The sequence below is a fragment of the Ammospiza nelsoni genome, chromosome Z (genome assembly GCF_027579445.1).
Source record: "Ammospiza nelsoni isolate bAmmNel1 chromosome Z, bAmmNel1.pri, whole genome shotgun sequence".
Lineage (NCBI taxonomy): Eukaryota > Metazoa > Chordata > Aves > Passeriformes > Passerellidae > Ammospiza > Ammospiza nelsoni.
The window spans coordinates 44163134-44178103 of record NC_080669.1 but is presented as its reverse complement, the minus strand read 5'-3'; the positions used below and the strand labels follow the sequence as shown (position 1 = coordinate 44178103).

Here is a 14970-nt window from a genome sequence, read left to right as displayed (position 1 = left end):
AATACCGGAAAAAGATATAATTAATGGAAGAGTCAGTTTTAAATTAGACTTGATTGTGGTTACATGGGAAAAGGAAAGGCACTTGAGAGAATCTTATCAGAATCACTATAGCAACAGCTCACTTCATCATTCCCTGTGTGCTTTCTCAGCCTGTGATACTTTCTCTACAGTATTGGTGACATTTATATTCAAAACCAGTCATTTCAGTTGTAAGTCCAGAAGCATTTGTCACAGAGAGCTGTCCCCCTTACAGTCGGTAGTTTGGGGAGATTTTGTGTTTTTCTTATTGTTGTTATTATGACACAAGCTTTTCTTCTTAATTGTCACTCTTTGAGTGAATTTCACCTTTGTGGTGAAAGTAGTATAGATTCTTCATGTGTGTGACAAGAAAACTGGATTTTTCCTGATTGTCTTTGTTTAAAAGGAGTAGAAGAGATGAAGGGTGGTGGGTAACTGTTTTCCTGGGAAAAGGAGAAAAATACAAGTGCTGTATTCAAAAATCTGTTTATTTGGTTTCCTTCATTGCAGTTTACCTCGTCATTTCATTAAGTCAAAAAGGGGGGTTGCTTTATTCATAGTTTGCATTTGAAATAAAACTGAATGTGATAATGAGATGTTATAATGTTCTTTCATGAGACTAAAGCAGGCATCACCACCTTTTCTTGGTAGCAGTGTTCTTTTACCTACCCAGTGAGGCTCCCCAAAGGTCCATTTTTAGTGAGCTAGCTGATGACCTTCCCTTTAACCTCGTACAAGGAATTGTGTTGATACTGGATTTTTAAATGTTAAGGTCTTTAGCTTCTAGCTAGAAAAGGCCTGTGACTAATGTCATCCTATTTCAGGTTAGGCATACAGAGCATGTTCAGCCAAACTGACACAGATTAGTTCACATTCTTCACTAGTTCACTTCTTAGTAGTGAACTTCCATTGGAGTTCTGTCAGGGAATGCATAATTCTGAAGTACTATGAATCTACATGAAAAGGCTCCTCTAAGTTTTTTAGGAAACACATTTAGCAGCCTTGAAGAGTTTTCCCAGGGACAAAGAGTGTACTGAGTGTGTATGTTGTTTGAGCCTTGGCGTTGCTTTTTCAGTCTGAATTAATTAGAATAAAGATTTGAGGCATTTAAGGTAAACGTGTGGGATATTCATGAAGTTGTCTGAAGGATTGCTGCTTTGTGCTTTGCGAATAATTCTAGGGAGGTTCAGTGCTGCTTGGTGTAACCTGTGGGCAGAAGGTTGGAAGAGCAGCTTCACTGCAGTCCTGTTAGGTTGACTGCCTCTGGGTGGAAGGATTGATAAATAATTCAGATATTTTTAAGAAATACCACTATCTGTTTAAAATATTGCGATACCAGGAATGCCAATAAATTGCTTCAAACTTGCCATAGGCTCCTTATCTGTTGTATTGCTATTTCTTTTGTGATAGCTCTTAGGTCTATTTATGTCTAAGCAAAGCATTTCTTTCATGCTGTGGTAAACTGATTGTCCATTCATCCATTATTTTGAAATTTATAAAATTTATCTAGGATTTTGCAATTCTTTGAGCATACTGTTTTTTAAACTTTTAATGTAATAAGGCTTGTTCCTTATGCTTTACTCCTGAGGGTCCCTTAAATTCATCAAAAGGAGGAAGAGCATTTAGTGATACAAGGCTGCTGACAACAGTGGGCAGGAAAAAAAAGAAAAACTGTCAAAATAGGTAGATCAATAAAGAATAAACTGCACCCTAACTGATAGTTACTGTTAGAAAGAGACTTTGTGAAGCTGAGCTTTTTGTGCTTGAATGTAGTTTTGAGCACTGCAATAGCTGCCCTGAAACTACTGAATAGTAAATTTTCTCCCTTCAGTTGTTGGTAGAGGAAAGTTACCCGGATGATATCCTGAGGCTTCCTAAATAACGGTGTAGTAGGTACTTCTAGACAAAATATCTCCTTTTCCAAATCTAGTCTTATTACTAAGCTTAAGGATTAAGAAAAAGGTGAACTTGTAACATTGAAGTAAACAGAAGTAAAAACTTAATGTGGTATAACATGAAGCAAGATGTGATACTTAAAATATCCTTAAAGTCTCCTGCTCAGTCTTGATGTTTGACTGTGGTCCTATACTGTAGTTTCTCCATATCTGATCATTTAAGTCTGTTTTGGGGCCATCATCAAACATGCGTTAGTGGTGTTAGAGCTCTGTGCAAATCTTGAACAAAAAATGTTGTGCATGAAATACGAATTCATGTGGAGGTGGAAAGAGCTTAATTTAGAAGAATTATTTTAGCATCAAAGCAATCAAGTTAAATTAGTTCAAAATAAAAGACAGGAAAGTCAATAAAAATTAAAATAGAATAGGGGCTGAACGTAGGATTTTTTCAGGGAGTCTGCAAACCAGTTTTCTGCTTGTGTAAGATTCTGCCTCAGCCTTAGACTATGCTCTGTTATAGTTGTCATGTCTATTTTTTTAACCTGTCCTATTACTGCTTTTGATAATTGATATCTTATAGTATGTATACTATTTGGGCTTTTTTCCAAAACAAAAGCAATGGGTTCCCTCTGATTTTGAGTGTAGGCAGTTAATGTGTGTGGCATTTTCTATAGGACTGGTAGGTTTACACATGAAATTTTTACAAGATTTATACAAAAAAGGTGAAGGCTAAAATGGCAGTCAAAGAAGAGATGGAAAAATAGAGTTCTGTTCATTTTTTAAAGGAAATTTCTGTCAATAATGATTGCTTTTCCAGGATTGTTTTCTTTGACACTGATTTATGAGTAATGCCTCTTGGTCCATTTAAAGTGTAGATGATTTTCCCCAAGGCTTGTGGCTTGAAATGACAAACAAAGGGAGAGTTTTGGGTGACAGCCTTCCAGTTTCCAAGCTAAGCCTGCCTGGAATCCATTTGATCATTATGCACTGTAGCTGAAAAAATGTGCCTGGGAAGAAAAAAACATGGCATTGTTAATATGCTTCCCAGCCCTGTGTTACTTGTGTGAAATCTGGAGTTGCTTCGGATTTGTTCCACTGAGATAGTTTCTTCTTGGTTTGCAGAGATATTTCCTATCATATTTATTCATTTTAAGACTCTTCACGTTTTGTGTTGGGACTTTGTAGAATTTTAAGTGGATGAGAAGTAATCTGGGACTCTCCCTTCTGTTGAAAATATATGAACACGCAGACCCATGTTTCTCTCTAGTTTTAAAGGAAGAGAGATAGGAAGTGCAGGGATGTGTGGATCATTACAAGATGCTTTCTCTTTAGGCCAGGTAAAGGTAGAGAAAGGAAGAGTTTCTTCCTTCTGAGAATGGGGGAGAATGAGGAAGAGGAAAAAGTGTGTCTTGCACAAGGATAGCTTCTGGGAGTATCAGGAATTGGACTGGCCCTTAGGAACACCACGGAGTCCAAAATGGAACTTGTGATCAACAAACAATGGGAACCGATATGCTGAGCTTGTTTCCTCTATATACTACCAGGAAGAGCAGAGCAGAGCTCTTCCTCATGGTCACTTCTACAGCACTTTCTCCTCTGTAATGCAGCAAATTTCCCTTCACCATCTTCCTCATTTGTGACTGTCCCCAAAGCAATGAAGTGCCCTCTATCAACCTAGGAAAAAGAATGCAGACCAGCAAGGGGTGGTTCTGTTTGCTCTCAGGTTTGCTGCATTACTTCCCTTGAGAAGACAGGATGTGTGAAAGCAGCTAGAGTGCATCACCACTTGATGGCACAAACAAAGTTGCAAGACTGAAATAAATTAGTTGGGCCGGAATTCAGCTTTTCTGCAGTGTGTGAGTGTACCAATATGAGTAAGTCATGCTTGCTGTAGTAGTACAGCACCCCATGAAGCACTCTCAGCGTCTGTTAAACTTTTTTATTGTTTAGTTTCTTTCACACAGCATGAGTACCCCAGCACTGTTGAAAATAATGAGCAGCGGGGCTTTATGCAGTAACTTAGTAAACTGACAATGTAGCCCAATGTGCTGGCCTATTTGTGAGCAAGAGAATGTACTTGCTTGGCTAAAAATGTTCTGGTTGCCTTGTACTGAGGCTGTACACTCCTTCTGTGTCTTCCAAGTTATAATCATTGTGCAAGTACAAAGCAACTGTTTGTGAAAATCAAGTTTCTGGACTGCATAATTTGAAAAACTTTCAAAAATAAAAATAATTCTCTAGAGTATTGTGTAGTGTGCTGTTAGATTCACAATGACCTTGATATTTCAGGCTCTCCCTGTATTATAAATATTTCTGGTTTTATTCCCCATGGAGGCAGATGTTCTCAGTTCAATGACTGGAAGGATGACCATATTGATTTTTTAGCCATTAACATTAAAGTGTACCAACAGAGAGCTTCTCTAAGAGTTCCTTCTTGTCTTTTCTAAACACATTGTAAGAATCTTGGGCTTCTCTGGTTTTTATTAGTTCTCAGAAAAATGAATTTCAGCACCAGGCATCTGCAAGATAACCTTCTGGTCTCTCCATTAAACACACAGCAGTTGCTAGAGACTTCCTTTATTTAATTCATTCTGAATCCTGTTTTTTTTCTGTAGTTTTAACTTCCTTCTGTCTTTTCATCTGTCCCTGAACATATTGCCTTGCTTAATTATATCCTGTTTGGTGGACAAAGAGAAGGAGGAGGATGTTAATGCTTGTCAAAATGATGAGCAACCTCCTCTTTTTCCTGATCCCATTTCAAGTACAAGTGCCTGCCACAACATTTGGTTGATTTGTCTAGGATAACTGTAAAAAACAGATACTCTGTTGGTTTTTCTTCTCAGCTAGTACAGTAGAGACAGAGCTTATCTCAGCATTGTATGGATCAGAAACAAAGTTTGCAGTGCAGTTGTTTCCTTTTCACTTCCAATTCTCCTACCACATCGTGGATTAATGGACATGTCTTGTGTTGAGGCATCTTGTACATGCATATATATAGCATTCGTGCATCAGTCTCCTCTCCTTATTCCCATGCAACTGACTTGTAATTAGTTGTTAGAATTAACTAGAAAATTACTTTGTTAAGAAGCTCTTTGCTTTTCATTTGCATAGCACCTAGGGCAGGCAAGACCTGACCTGAGCATAAAGATCAGTATAAAGATCTTAATAGTAACATACTTGCAGTAATTATATCTGAAAGATCCTGTCGTTATCACACACACACACACACGCACACGCGCGTGCATGCAAAAATCAGTCCCAGCTCTATAAAAGCTAGTGTGCAGATTTTTTACAAGATTTTGTGGCATGCCTCTGGATTTTGTGCATATTGATTCCAGCAACGAGTGTTGACTGGATCAGCTTAATTCTGTTTCTAGGCTGCATTGTATGCCTGTTAGGCCTTTTGCTGTCCAAATCCAATTCTCCTTTGAAACCTAGAAGCTTCCATTACAGTAAGCTTTAGCAGTCCCAAGATACAGGGAGTATTGGAGTGCTCTCTCTCACTGTGGTGTACTCAAGGGAATAAATAGAGCTGTGAAAAAAGTTGGATATTCAAATGCATTAAAAACAGCTGGTTGGGTTTTTTGTTGTTGTTTTCTGAAAACTTGTTTTTCATTTGCAAAGATTGTATCAATAGAAAGCCTAATTTTTTGAGAGAATCAGTGTCATGCTTTTTGAAAGACAGGTCTGTTGTTTTCCACTTGAGAAACAATATTAACCATTTAATGAAACTTTGAAATATGTTGGCAGCATTATTACTGGGTGCTGGTTTTCCAGCTTGACCATTCTTAAATAGCTGGTGAAAGAGTCTGTAGCAATTGGATAATTTTTCATCAAAATATGATTAAATCCAAATTCCTGTAACTGATACTTCCTGAAAGCATTTGTCCATGACACAGGACTTTAGTGAAAGCAAATGTACATTCTTGCTACTCTCAGTATTTGAACTCCAGAGAGAAGAAAATGGAAAGTAATTATAGTACCAGAATGGATGCTTGTAATTTAATATTCAAAGCATGCTTTTCTTTGCTATTAAATTTTAATTTAATGGGGAGATTTCTATGCCACTTACAAGTACTTACATTTAGATTATGTAGTTGTGTAGCTTCACTTTTGGCATGGCTGTCTTTGTTTTGAAGGCTCTCTAGGCTGCAGTACTTTTCCAGCCTTGGTCATCTGCGTAGCCCTCAGTGATAGACAAGAGATTTACTGAGGGGGAAAGAGGGTTGGTGGCCACATTAATCTGATAAACGTTCTGGAAAGCATGTTCACTCAGATGGAAGCGTCTACCCTGCCTCTAAATGGTGCTGCATCTTGGCTTGGGGCTGCGAGCATCTGCACATGAGCTCAGCTCAGTCATTGGTGTTCTTTACAGAAAGTGGCAGTCACTTCTGTGCTGGGGACCGAGATCAGTTTTCATTTGAATTGAGAAAGACTGCATGCATCTCTTCACATGCGGGTGTGAAATTCAGCTCAGGACCAAGGCAGCAGCTCCTACCACTGAACTTTTAACTGATGCTTGAATGTTTACCAAATCTGAAGTTCCATGTGCTTTTTGTCACCGTTTGTTCAAATATGGAGCAAAGTGCATGTGTCTGAATTAGGATGAAATGAAATTAAAAGTATTTAATTGTACAAATTAGTCAAGCACTGGAGTAGGTTGCCTTGGAAGACTGCTGAAGTCATGGCATGAGGTGTCTCAGAATAGATTAAACTGGTGCAGGGAGGCAGGGAAAGGCTTTCCAGCAGAGTTTTCCTGTGCATGAGGTATGCCTCACTGAATGAAGCATTTCTAAGGCAAATGGAGCATGCAGCAGCCCAGAGATGACCTGTGCTGAGGCATAATGAATTCTTAACTGGTGAAGTGAGGCATGATTTAGAGAGGGCGAGAGACATCAGATTACACAATTCCAAAGAGTCAGATGCAGTTATATTTTGATGTAATTCTGATACTGCTGATGTCATCAGTTGTAGCTGTGACAAGCCTGTCAACATTATACATCAAAATGTTATACAATACAGTCTTACAGAATCACAAGGACAAGGTCAAAAACTACTACAGTATTTATACCAGTCTCAGTTAACCTTCGTAAATACACCAAAATGTTATTTTTTGGTTTTTTTTTTTTTTCAAGAAAAAAGCAGTAGGCTTTCTGGAAAGTGAGAAATTTAAATATTACGCATTTGTGAAATGCTCAGATTCTCCTTTGTACATACTATTAATGTGTCAAAGTTTTGTTTTTCTTACTTGAAAGGGCTATCTGGAGCTCTTTAGAGAGTGGGGATTCACTGCCAAGTCAAGCATGGAGAAGTTTGTATCTGAGTTCATGAATGGTGAGGTTTTGAAACTCATAGTTGTGTTGATTACAGAATTTGTTTCTGTGATAGCAGAGTCATATTGTCACCAGAACTTCTTGTCATCTTTAGGTTTCGGCATAGCCCAAATTCCTGGTACTTGAGAGACTGGACCATTCACAGCTGGATCAGACAGTGCTTAAAATATGGCGCTCAAGATAAAGCCTTATACACAATACAAAACAAAGTAAGTTTTATCAAGGAAGAGACACGAATATATTTGATTGGCTTTTGATTCAAGTGTGGCTTGACAGGCATTCCTATTGCAGCCAGGGCCTGTAGACTGTGGGTTTAAGTTCAGGTTTCTTCGTCAAATAACAAATTGCTATTGCACTTGAATTTTAGCAATAGCCTTTTTACATCCTCTCTTTTAAATAGCTTTTAAATCCTCTCTTTTCTAAGAAAGCTCTTTGATTTTAAATAGTGTTGGTGTCCAAATCATGTTAATTGCAGGGGAGGCATAATAATGTGATGGGCAGCGCTATTCCTTGTCTGAAAGGCTCAGATAAAATATTAAAACAAATGCAGTGCATCAGAAGTTGGAGGGCCTACATCACAGGAGCCATGCTAATCTCTTGTGTTGCTTACATACATTGCATCAGTTGGAGTGTTGTGGTTATGCTCTTTCTGGTATCTGCAGCACAATTGCACACAACTTTTTTCCCTTCTTTTCTTCAGGTTCAGTATGGAATTTTTCCAGATAATTTTACATTCAATATTTTGTTGGATTACTTTATAAAGCAGAAGAAATATGAAGGTAAGAAAACACAGACCAATATGGCATCCTTAGTTGTATGCTCTTACATTTACAGAGCTTTTCTTTAAACTAAAAATTTGTAGCAATATTTTTTCTGAATTCATCATAAAACACAACTTCACCTTCCCTTGAAATATTTTCTGTGTGTTTTTTCTCTCCTTTCTTTGGGACTTTATTAATTTTACAGTTTTGAGACTTGTGAGATTCACAGTTTCTACTGTTATTAATTCTATTGCAAGTGTAAACCATCTTCTTCAGTTACAAGTCTGACATATGTGGTAATGATATTATAGGATTATTAGTGATGATTAATTAGAGTGTTATTAGAATCAAAATGCGTGTTGGTATTAGTCTTCCATACGTTTAGCTGTTCAAAAAGCTACATATAAAAATTATTTGTGTAGGCTTTCTGTCTGCCACTGGGGGCAGCCAGCTATGCTGATTTGCCATACTGGGCCTACCTTTCATTATTGACTCTTTAAGTGGATGAGTCCTCTCATGTTTGATGACCCATACTAATTTTGATGACTCATTTTAATTTCACTTCAGGTTTTCTAGTACTGTAAACTTGCAGTAAGCTTTCCTTTACATGAAGCTCTTATAAAACAGATAACAGAAAGGAGCTGAAAGATTTTGCTAAACAACAAATTATTACATGGTTGGTTTTTTTTTGAGACATACTCCCTCCATCTTTGAATTCCCCCTTATTTTATCCATATTTCTGTTCCGTGTGAAACTGAAGATCTTTTTCCAAACTGTCCTTCTTGATTGGAAGTGTCACTGGAATGTCATATAGAGCTCCTCTAGAGCACTGTTAGCTGAATAGACCACTGTGGGTGATCTGTGATAACATTTCTTATCCTTTGTACTCTCCTGTCACCCTAAGGCTAATGAAGTTAAGCCGGCCTTCTCTTGTTTGTAATCAAAACACAAGAACAAAGAAATAATTTTAATTTTTTTTTTAATGATTGAAGAGCTAAGGAAAGAAGAGCCAACTGAAATGTGTAGAGCTAAGATGATTTTAAGAGCTCCTTGGCTGTAGTTTCATGCTATTCAACCCATTCTGCAGTGTGTTTGAGCAACCCAAAGGAATAAGACTAATTCTATAGGTGTGTTCTAGTTGAAATAAATGTTTCACTTCCTCTTCAACTATTTCAAAGCATACCACAGCAATAAAGCATCAGTGAACATGAGTGGGTGCAAAAGGAAGATACGTATTGGAAGCTATAATAATTAAGTATTGTTTTCCTCTATAGATGCTATGTCAGTAGTAACAGAGATCATGCTCCAAGAAAGTTTTGATGAATCATCAACACAGCTTCTTTCTCTCTATGTTTTGTACCAGTACCTGGCAGCCAAGTCTGAACATACGGTAAGCTGACCACACTCAGAATGATACACAGAGACTCTGCTTCCAAGTGTTGTGGTGCAGTCAATCAGACATTCAATCATGAACATATTTTATATCCCCTGAGTTTACCTGGGGAAAAAAATGCTCCATTTTCTCATTATTTTTGCAACTGCAGAAGAAAGAAAAAAAGAAAGAAAGGAAAGAAGACACAATCAAGTATGAAAACCATCAAATCATTTGTCACCCCATTTGCTCCTTTCTCTGAAAGGGAGGGTGTGTAAGGATTTTCAGTTGTAATGTGTGCCCATTTGAAGGATGTGAATTGATACTTCAGTTCAAAGCAGACTATATCAATGACCACCAAAAAATATGTCACCTATTGTATAGGACACCCCATTAAGCTGGGTACTGCTCACCGTTACAGCTTGATAATGATGATGTTGCAGACTTATAAAGCATTTTCACTAGGTTTTTTAGTATTCCTTCTTATTACATATCTGTTTTAAATTAAATTTGTTACATTTCTCTTGTCTCCAAGGATTATGGGTTTATTATTTACAGCTTGCTTGCTTAAGGCCAGAATGACAGTTCAGGGTCTTGGAAGTGGCATTATTCTACCTTTGCAGATGGGGCTCAGTCAGTAAAGGGGGCTTAGTCAGATCCGCTATGATCTCTGTAGGAAGCTATTTTTAATGACGTTTGGCTCAAGCCTTCAATAGCATGTTGTCATCTATATAGCAAGTGCTTGAAGCCTCCATCTGTGTTACATGAAGCATCTTCCAGAATGCATTTTGCAGTTGCCTTCAAGTTTTACCCAATTGGGTTATAATTTGAGTTTTCGCCAAAGAAGAGAAAAGCACATTTACCGTTTTGGATATTTTCTTCATTGCCTGGAAATAAAGTATGTATAGTGACTTGTATGTGAAAAGCAAAGGGGTGAAAATCTCATTTTTCCATTGTGTTTGTCTATGTTTGTGTATCCGTACTGGGGAGATAAGCATTTGTCTGTATGTATAATGTTTCATGAAAACTGAATGTGCAAGCAAAGGTGGTGTTCAAGACAAGCTTATTTATATAGCTGTGACCTATTTAATATTTTGAAGTAATCTCATCCAAAGACAGCAGTGAAATTATATTTTTATTTATATACAGCGTTCAAAGTAACATTCAATGCATCATAATGCTCAGAACCAGTTTTCTGTGTTTGGTTTAAGACCTAGGGGTAGATATAGTAAGAAGAACTTTCTTGCAAAATTTCAACCACTCACATTTTAGTCTTCTGCAAAGAGAGTTGTTCCTCAGTACCATTTGTACTGTTCCTCAGGACAGATATGCTGTAACTGAACACTGGGCATATTTAATCATTCTTTACTTTATTGCTAAGATGTGATGAAAGCCATGCATGCTGTCTTTGCTGCTGTTTTCTATTTGTGTTTGTTAAAAGAGCACTTACTTAGTTGGTGAATTATTTGCAGTGGGAAGAAGAGAGAAATATTGGAGCTTCGCTATTGCTTACGGGTCTAAAGCAAAGTAACGCTGTGGGTTTTAGTTCCCAGCTCTATGGCTATGCATTCCTTGGTAAGTTTTACCTCCCTTATTGTCAGTTTTCCCCTCTTGTCTTCAGTGGCTGAATTAAATTGGCATCTTTGTTTTATTAAAATGTAATCAAGGAGAAGGCAAAGGAAAAAAAGAAATAGTGGAAGCCAATTTCAGAGTTATGATTGAACCTGTTTTTTAGGCCTGGAGGGTAGAACTGATTTGAATTTGATTAATCAGACAGCTTCAGAACCAATTTTAGGGCTCCCTGCATGTTTGGATTAGATGCCGAAAGAGAGAAGATACTCTTAAATAGCAGTCGGATTGGTTTGTTGGTTGACCAACAAATTAAAAAAAATATCCTAAAGTACAGATTTCCGTGACACACAATATAAGGTTATGGACAACAGACTCTTTTTCTGCTTAACAAAATATCTTTAAGCCTTCTGAGATGAGAGAGTACACCCTGGAAAACACTGTTTTTAGAACTTCTACTAGTGACTGTAAAGTTAATGTTGGGGTTGTGAAGAGCAGATAGCAGTGCCTTTATCCTGTATCTGTTAAGAAGTCTTTGCTGTTAATAACTTGCTATATAGTATTAAAGAGAAGTTAGATCAAAGTATATTCAGAATTGAAGGGAAGGGAAATGGGCCAACAATTCTTGAATTTCCTCTGACTTTTAAGTGGAATATGGTATAGATAGGTTTTGTTCTTCTCTATAGAATGACTATTTACTAGGAAGTAAATAGTCAACAATTTGTTGTAAATTTTTGTTTCATTACTGCATTATTGAGGGTAATAAAAAGTGAATTTGTTCTTCAAATGTCACCTCAAAATATGGTGTGTTTTGGCAGACTTAGGATGCTGATTTGTATTTATCATGGCTGTAAAACAAAAAATTAATTTTCAGTCAAAAAGAGGGATAAATGTGAAAATAATTTGAAAGCAGGATTTTTCATAGCACTGTAGTTTGTAATCCAGTGGAGATACTGTTATGAACAGGGACTTTGCTCTTCAGTTGCAATTCAGTTTGGAGAATTTTAAATGTCGTATAGATTGGTGGAATAGTGGCTGTATTTCAGAAATGCACTTCACTCTTGTCTGAGAGCAATAGTGCTTGGTCCATGACATTGACATTCAGTGGATCAAAAGCTATTTACTGTTATGTCATGTATTCCAAAGTCTTGCCAACACTAATGGAACTGACCTCTGAGAGAGTAAAAGATGTCTACAGGCACAGAGTGGCCTCAAGCACCTCAGCTATTTTAATGTAGCCATAGTCCATAGGCTATGTCTGTGCACTTATTACCTTGCTTTTCCTAAACTGTTCCCTTCCATGTAAAGAGTGTATCTCTCATAGTTTTGTGTTATTATAGCCAGAGTGCAAATTGAATTGAGAGCTTGGACACAACTCCTGTAAGCTACACTTGAAGAAGTATTACCTGTTTTGCTGACAATAACAAAATCAAAGCCCAAGAGTGACAGTCATTGTAAATTGCATCTGCTACGATGTGATATGTATTTCCTCTATTATGCAGGAGTTTCATCAAGTTCATTACTTGAGGATCTCAAGTAATTACTCAGAAGAAAAACCACATTGCAAGTGGTGCAGTACATCACAGGTCCTGCTAAGATCAATGAACACCTTGTGGCACAGATTGTCTTATATGGAGAATCAGAATTTCCTTTTTGCCAGGTTTCCTGTATTTCCTCTTGGGAAGCCTCAGCAGAAACAGGGGTAGTAAGCTGAGCACTTAGCCATAACATGTGCTGTTGTGGGTGAGTAAACCCTAGAGACCACAGGTAAATCTAGGGAATCAGATTTAGTGCACACATGCTCCACAGTCAGCTGAAAGCTGAGGAGACATTTGTCTGAGATTTTCAGGCATCCTTCAACAAGCTGCTGTTACAAAGCCTGACAACCATAAAACCACTTACTCTGATTTCCATCTGGGCAAAATTTTTGGGTGAGGGGGAATGAGGAGGTATCAGAAACATGGACATAATTAGATGAAGTTGAGCAAAAAAAAAGTACATTAATAAAATTAGAGCCATAGAAATTCTATTAGAGCAACTTCATATAAGTGTGTTGTTTTTACCCCTGAAGCCAAGACACTTGCTGTTACTGCTAGAAACTAGAGCCAGCCTATACAAGTTCCATTAAGATTCAGATATTAAAACACTAACAATAAAGTGTGTTTTTATCACAGGGAAGGTGGAGTTGACGAAAGGATTAAGAGCTGTATACAATCTAATGCCCCTGATGTGGACACCTGGGTATTTGAATAGAGCCTTGCAAGTGATGGAGAATGTGGCTTCATTGTCAGGGGACATCAAAATCTGTAAAGAGGCTGTAAGTATGAAGACTATAACCCACTGAACAAGGGGAATTCCATATAAAACAAACTTCAGTAAAACCTGTGAATTCTATGCCTTGTTAATGAAAATATGCCCTGCAAACTTCAGAGGCCTTTGCAAGACAGGAGAAGTAATGTTTAGAACAGAATCAGTGCTTAAGTTGATGAGCCAGTGATAATGTCTACTGGCATGTCCTTGGCAATGAGTGTGTGCTACTGCCACAGACCATTTAAGTTTTCTAAGCTTTGCCCTCCTTTTAGAGACACCTGTGTCTGTGTCACAGGAAACACGTGTCTGCAGGGATGGAAAGACACCTTTGTTTCTCAAGTTTTTGAAACTACTCAGAGACATATTTCTTAGCAGTGAGGATGAACTGTCACATCTTCTTGCTCTTAAGGCTAATTGTATGTGTTCTATGCCCTCAGATGATGTCCTGAGTAGTACTGGTCCAAAAAGCCAACAAAATGATTTCTAGAAGGTTTGTACTGCCCTCAGTCAGGGAGGATGGCTAGATTCAGTCCATTTATTAGGTTGGCACTACCTAAGGGACTTGGGGCTTAGGACTGCTGGGGGAATCAGGCTGATCCTGGAATCAGACAGCTTAGGAGTAACTTAGTTTGCCACTACCACATGGGCTGGAGCATAGTAACATCACTGAGGTCTCTCCTTCTCGTTACTTTTTCCTGAAGGTGTCCCTGATGATGGGAGCCTCCCTTTTGCTCATGTCACTGCTAAACTTGCAGTCTCCCCTGACAAGCAGAAGTCTGGGGCACTGCTCAGCAGGTACTCCTACCTATTGCTCTATTTTTTGAGGCTTCTCAGTATAATACTGGACAGTCCAAGACAGGTCACATCTGCGACTTCCACCAGTTTTGAGTTACCTCTTCAGGTGTGTAGTTTTGGAGGTATCTGTCTTACTTCAAGTCTGAAGAACTCAGCTTAATACACTTGTGATTTTTTTTCTTGAATTCTGAGGAATTCAGGAATTCCTCATCTTGCTCTGGGTTGTAGATGAACATCCTGGTGTTGAAACAGGGCTGTATGTCTCTGGTACTGTGGGTCCATAGAAGATTCTATCTGTCTGCATACTGATACTCTAAAAATAGTAAATGCTATTAATACTTAGAAATGTTATCTATATAGAGATACTTTTTACTATTTTCAGTGAAGAGCTAAGAACTTGTAAAAGAGGGTTCTTGCTTATTCTTTACTAATGCTGCATCTCTGTACACACCCAGTCGTAGAGCCCAAAAAGCAATGCATTGACTGAGTGAGAGCCACACACTCCAAGATCCCAAGCACGTACAAAATTCTTCCAAGATTGTCTCATTTCCTTTTAGAATTTGGTTTTCTGTTTAGCATATACAGAAATCGTCTCATAATACAAGGTAATTCTTTAAGTTGTTTGAATGCATGACAGTTGTGTTACTTAGACAGTTGTGTTACTTAGTGAATCCCAAACACTTGATTCTAACCATTACAAATGTTATTGTTCAGATTGATGCCTTGAAGACCATTTTGCAGTCTGTCCTTGAAGCTAAACCTGATGCAGAATCTGCTGAAAAAGCCAAAAAATTAGAGCAGAAGTCACAATGTACAGAGACAGAAGAAACAGAGCAATCTAAAGTACCTGAGTACTACAGCCGATTCAAGGTAAGACAGTTTGATTTCTCTAAATATTCTAAGCTGTGGTACATCTC

The 14970-nt window shown here is 37.9% G+C and overlaps 1 protein-coding gene across 1 annotated transcript in view; it reads left to right on the top strand.

The window, feature by feature from the left end:
* Nucleotides 1-14970, top strand: part of MRPS27 (mitochondrial ribosomal protein S27) — a 42843-nt gene that overhangs the window by 23462 nt on the left and 4411 nt on the right. Inside the window, exons 5-10 of the mRNA XM_059492398.1 lie at nucleotides 7341-7455; nucleotides 7947-8025; nucleotides 9282-9397; nucleotides 10852-10954; nucleotides 13123-13265; nucleotides 14768-14923. Of these exons, the coding sequence (XP_059348381.1) occupies nucleotides 7341-7455; nucleotides 7947-8025; nucleotides 9282-9397; nucleotides 10852-10954; nucleotides 13123-13265; nucleotides 14768-14923 (712 nt within the window). The remainder of the gene's footprint in view (nucleotides 1-7340; nucleotides 7456-7946; nucleotides 8026-9281; nucleotides 9398-10851; nucleotides 10955-13122; nucleotides 13266-14767; nucleotides 14924-14970) is intronic.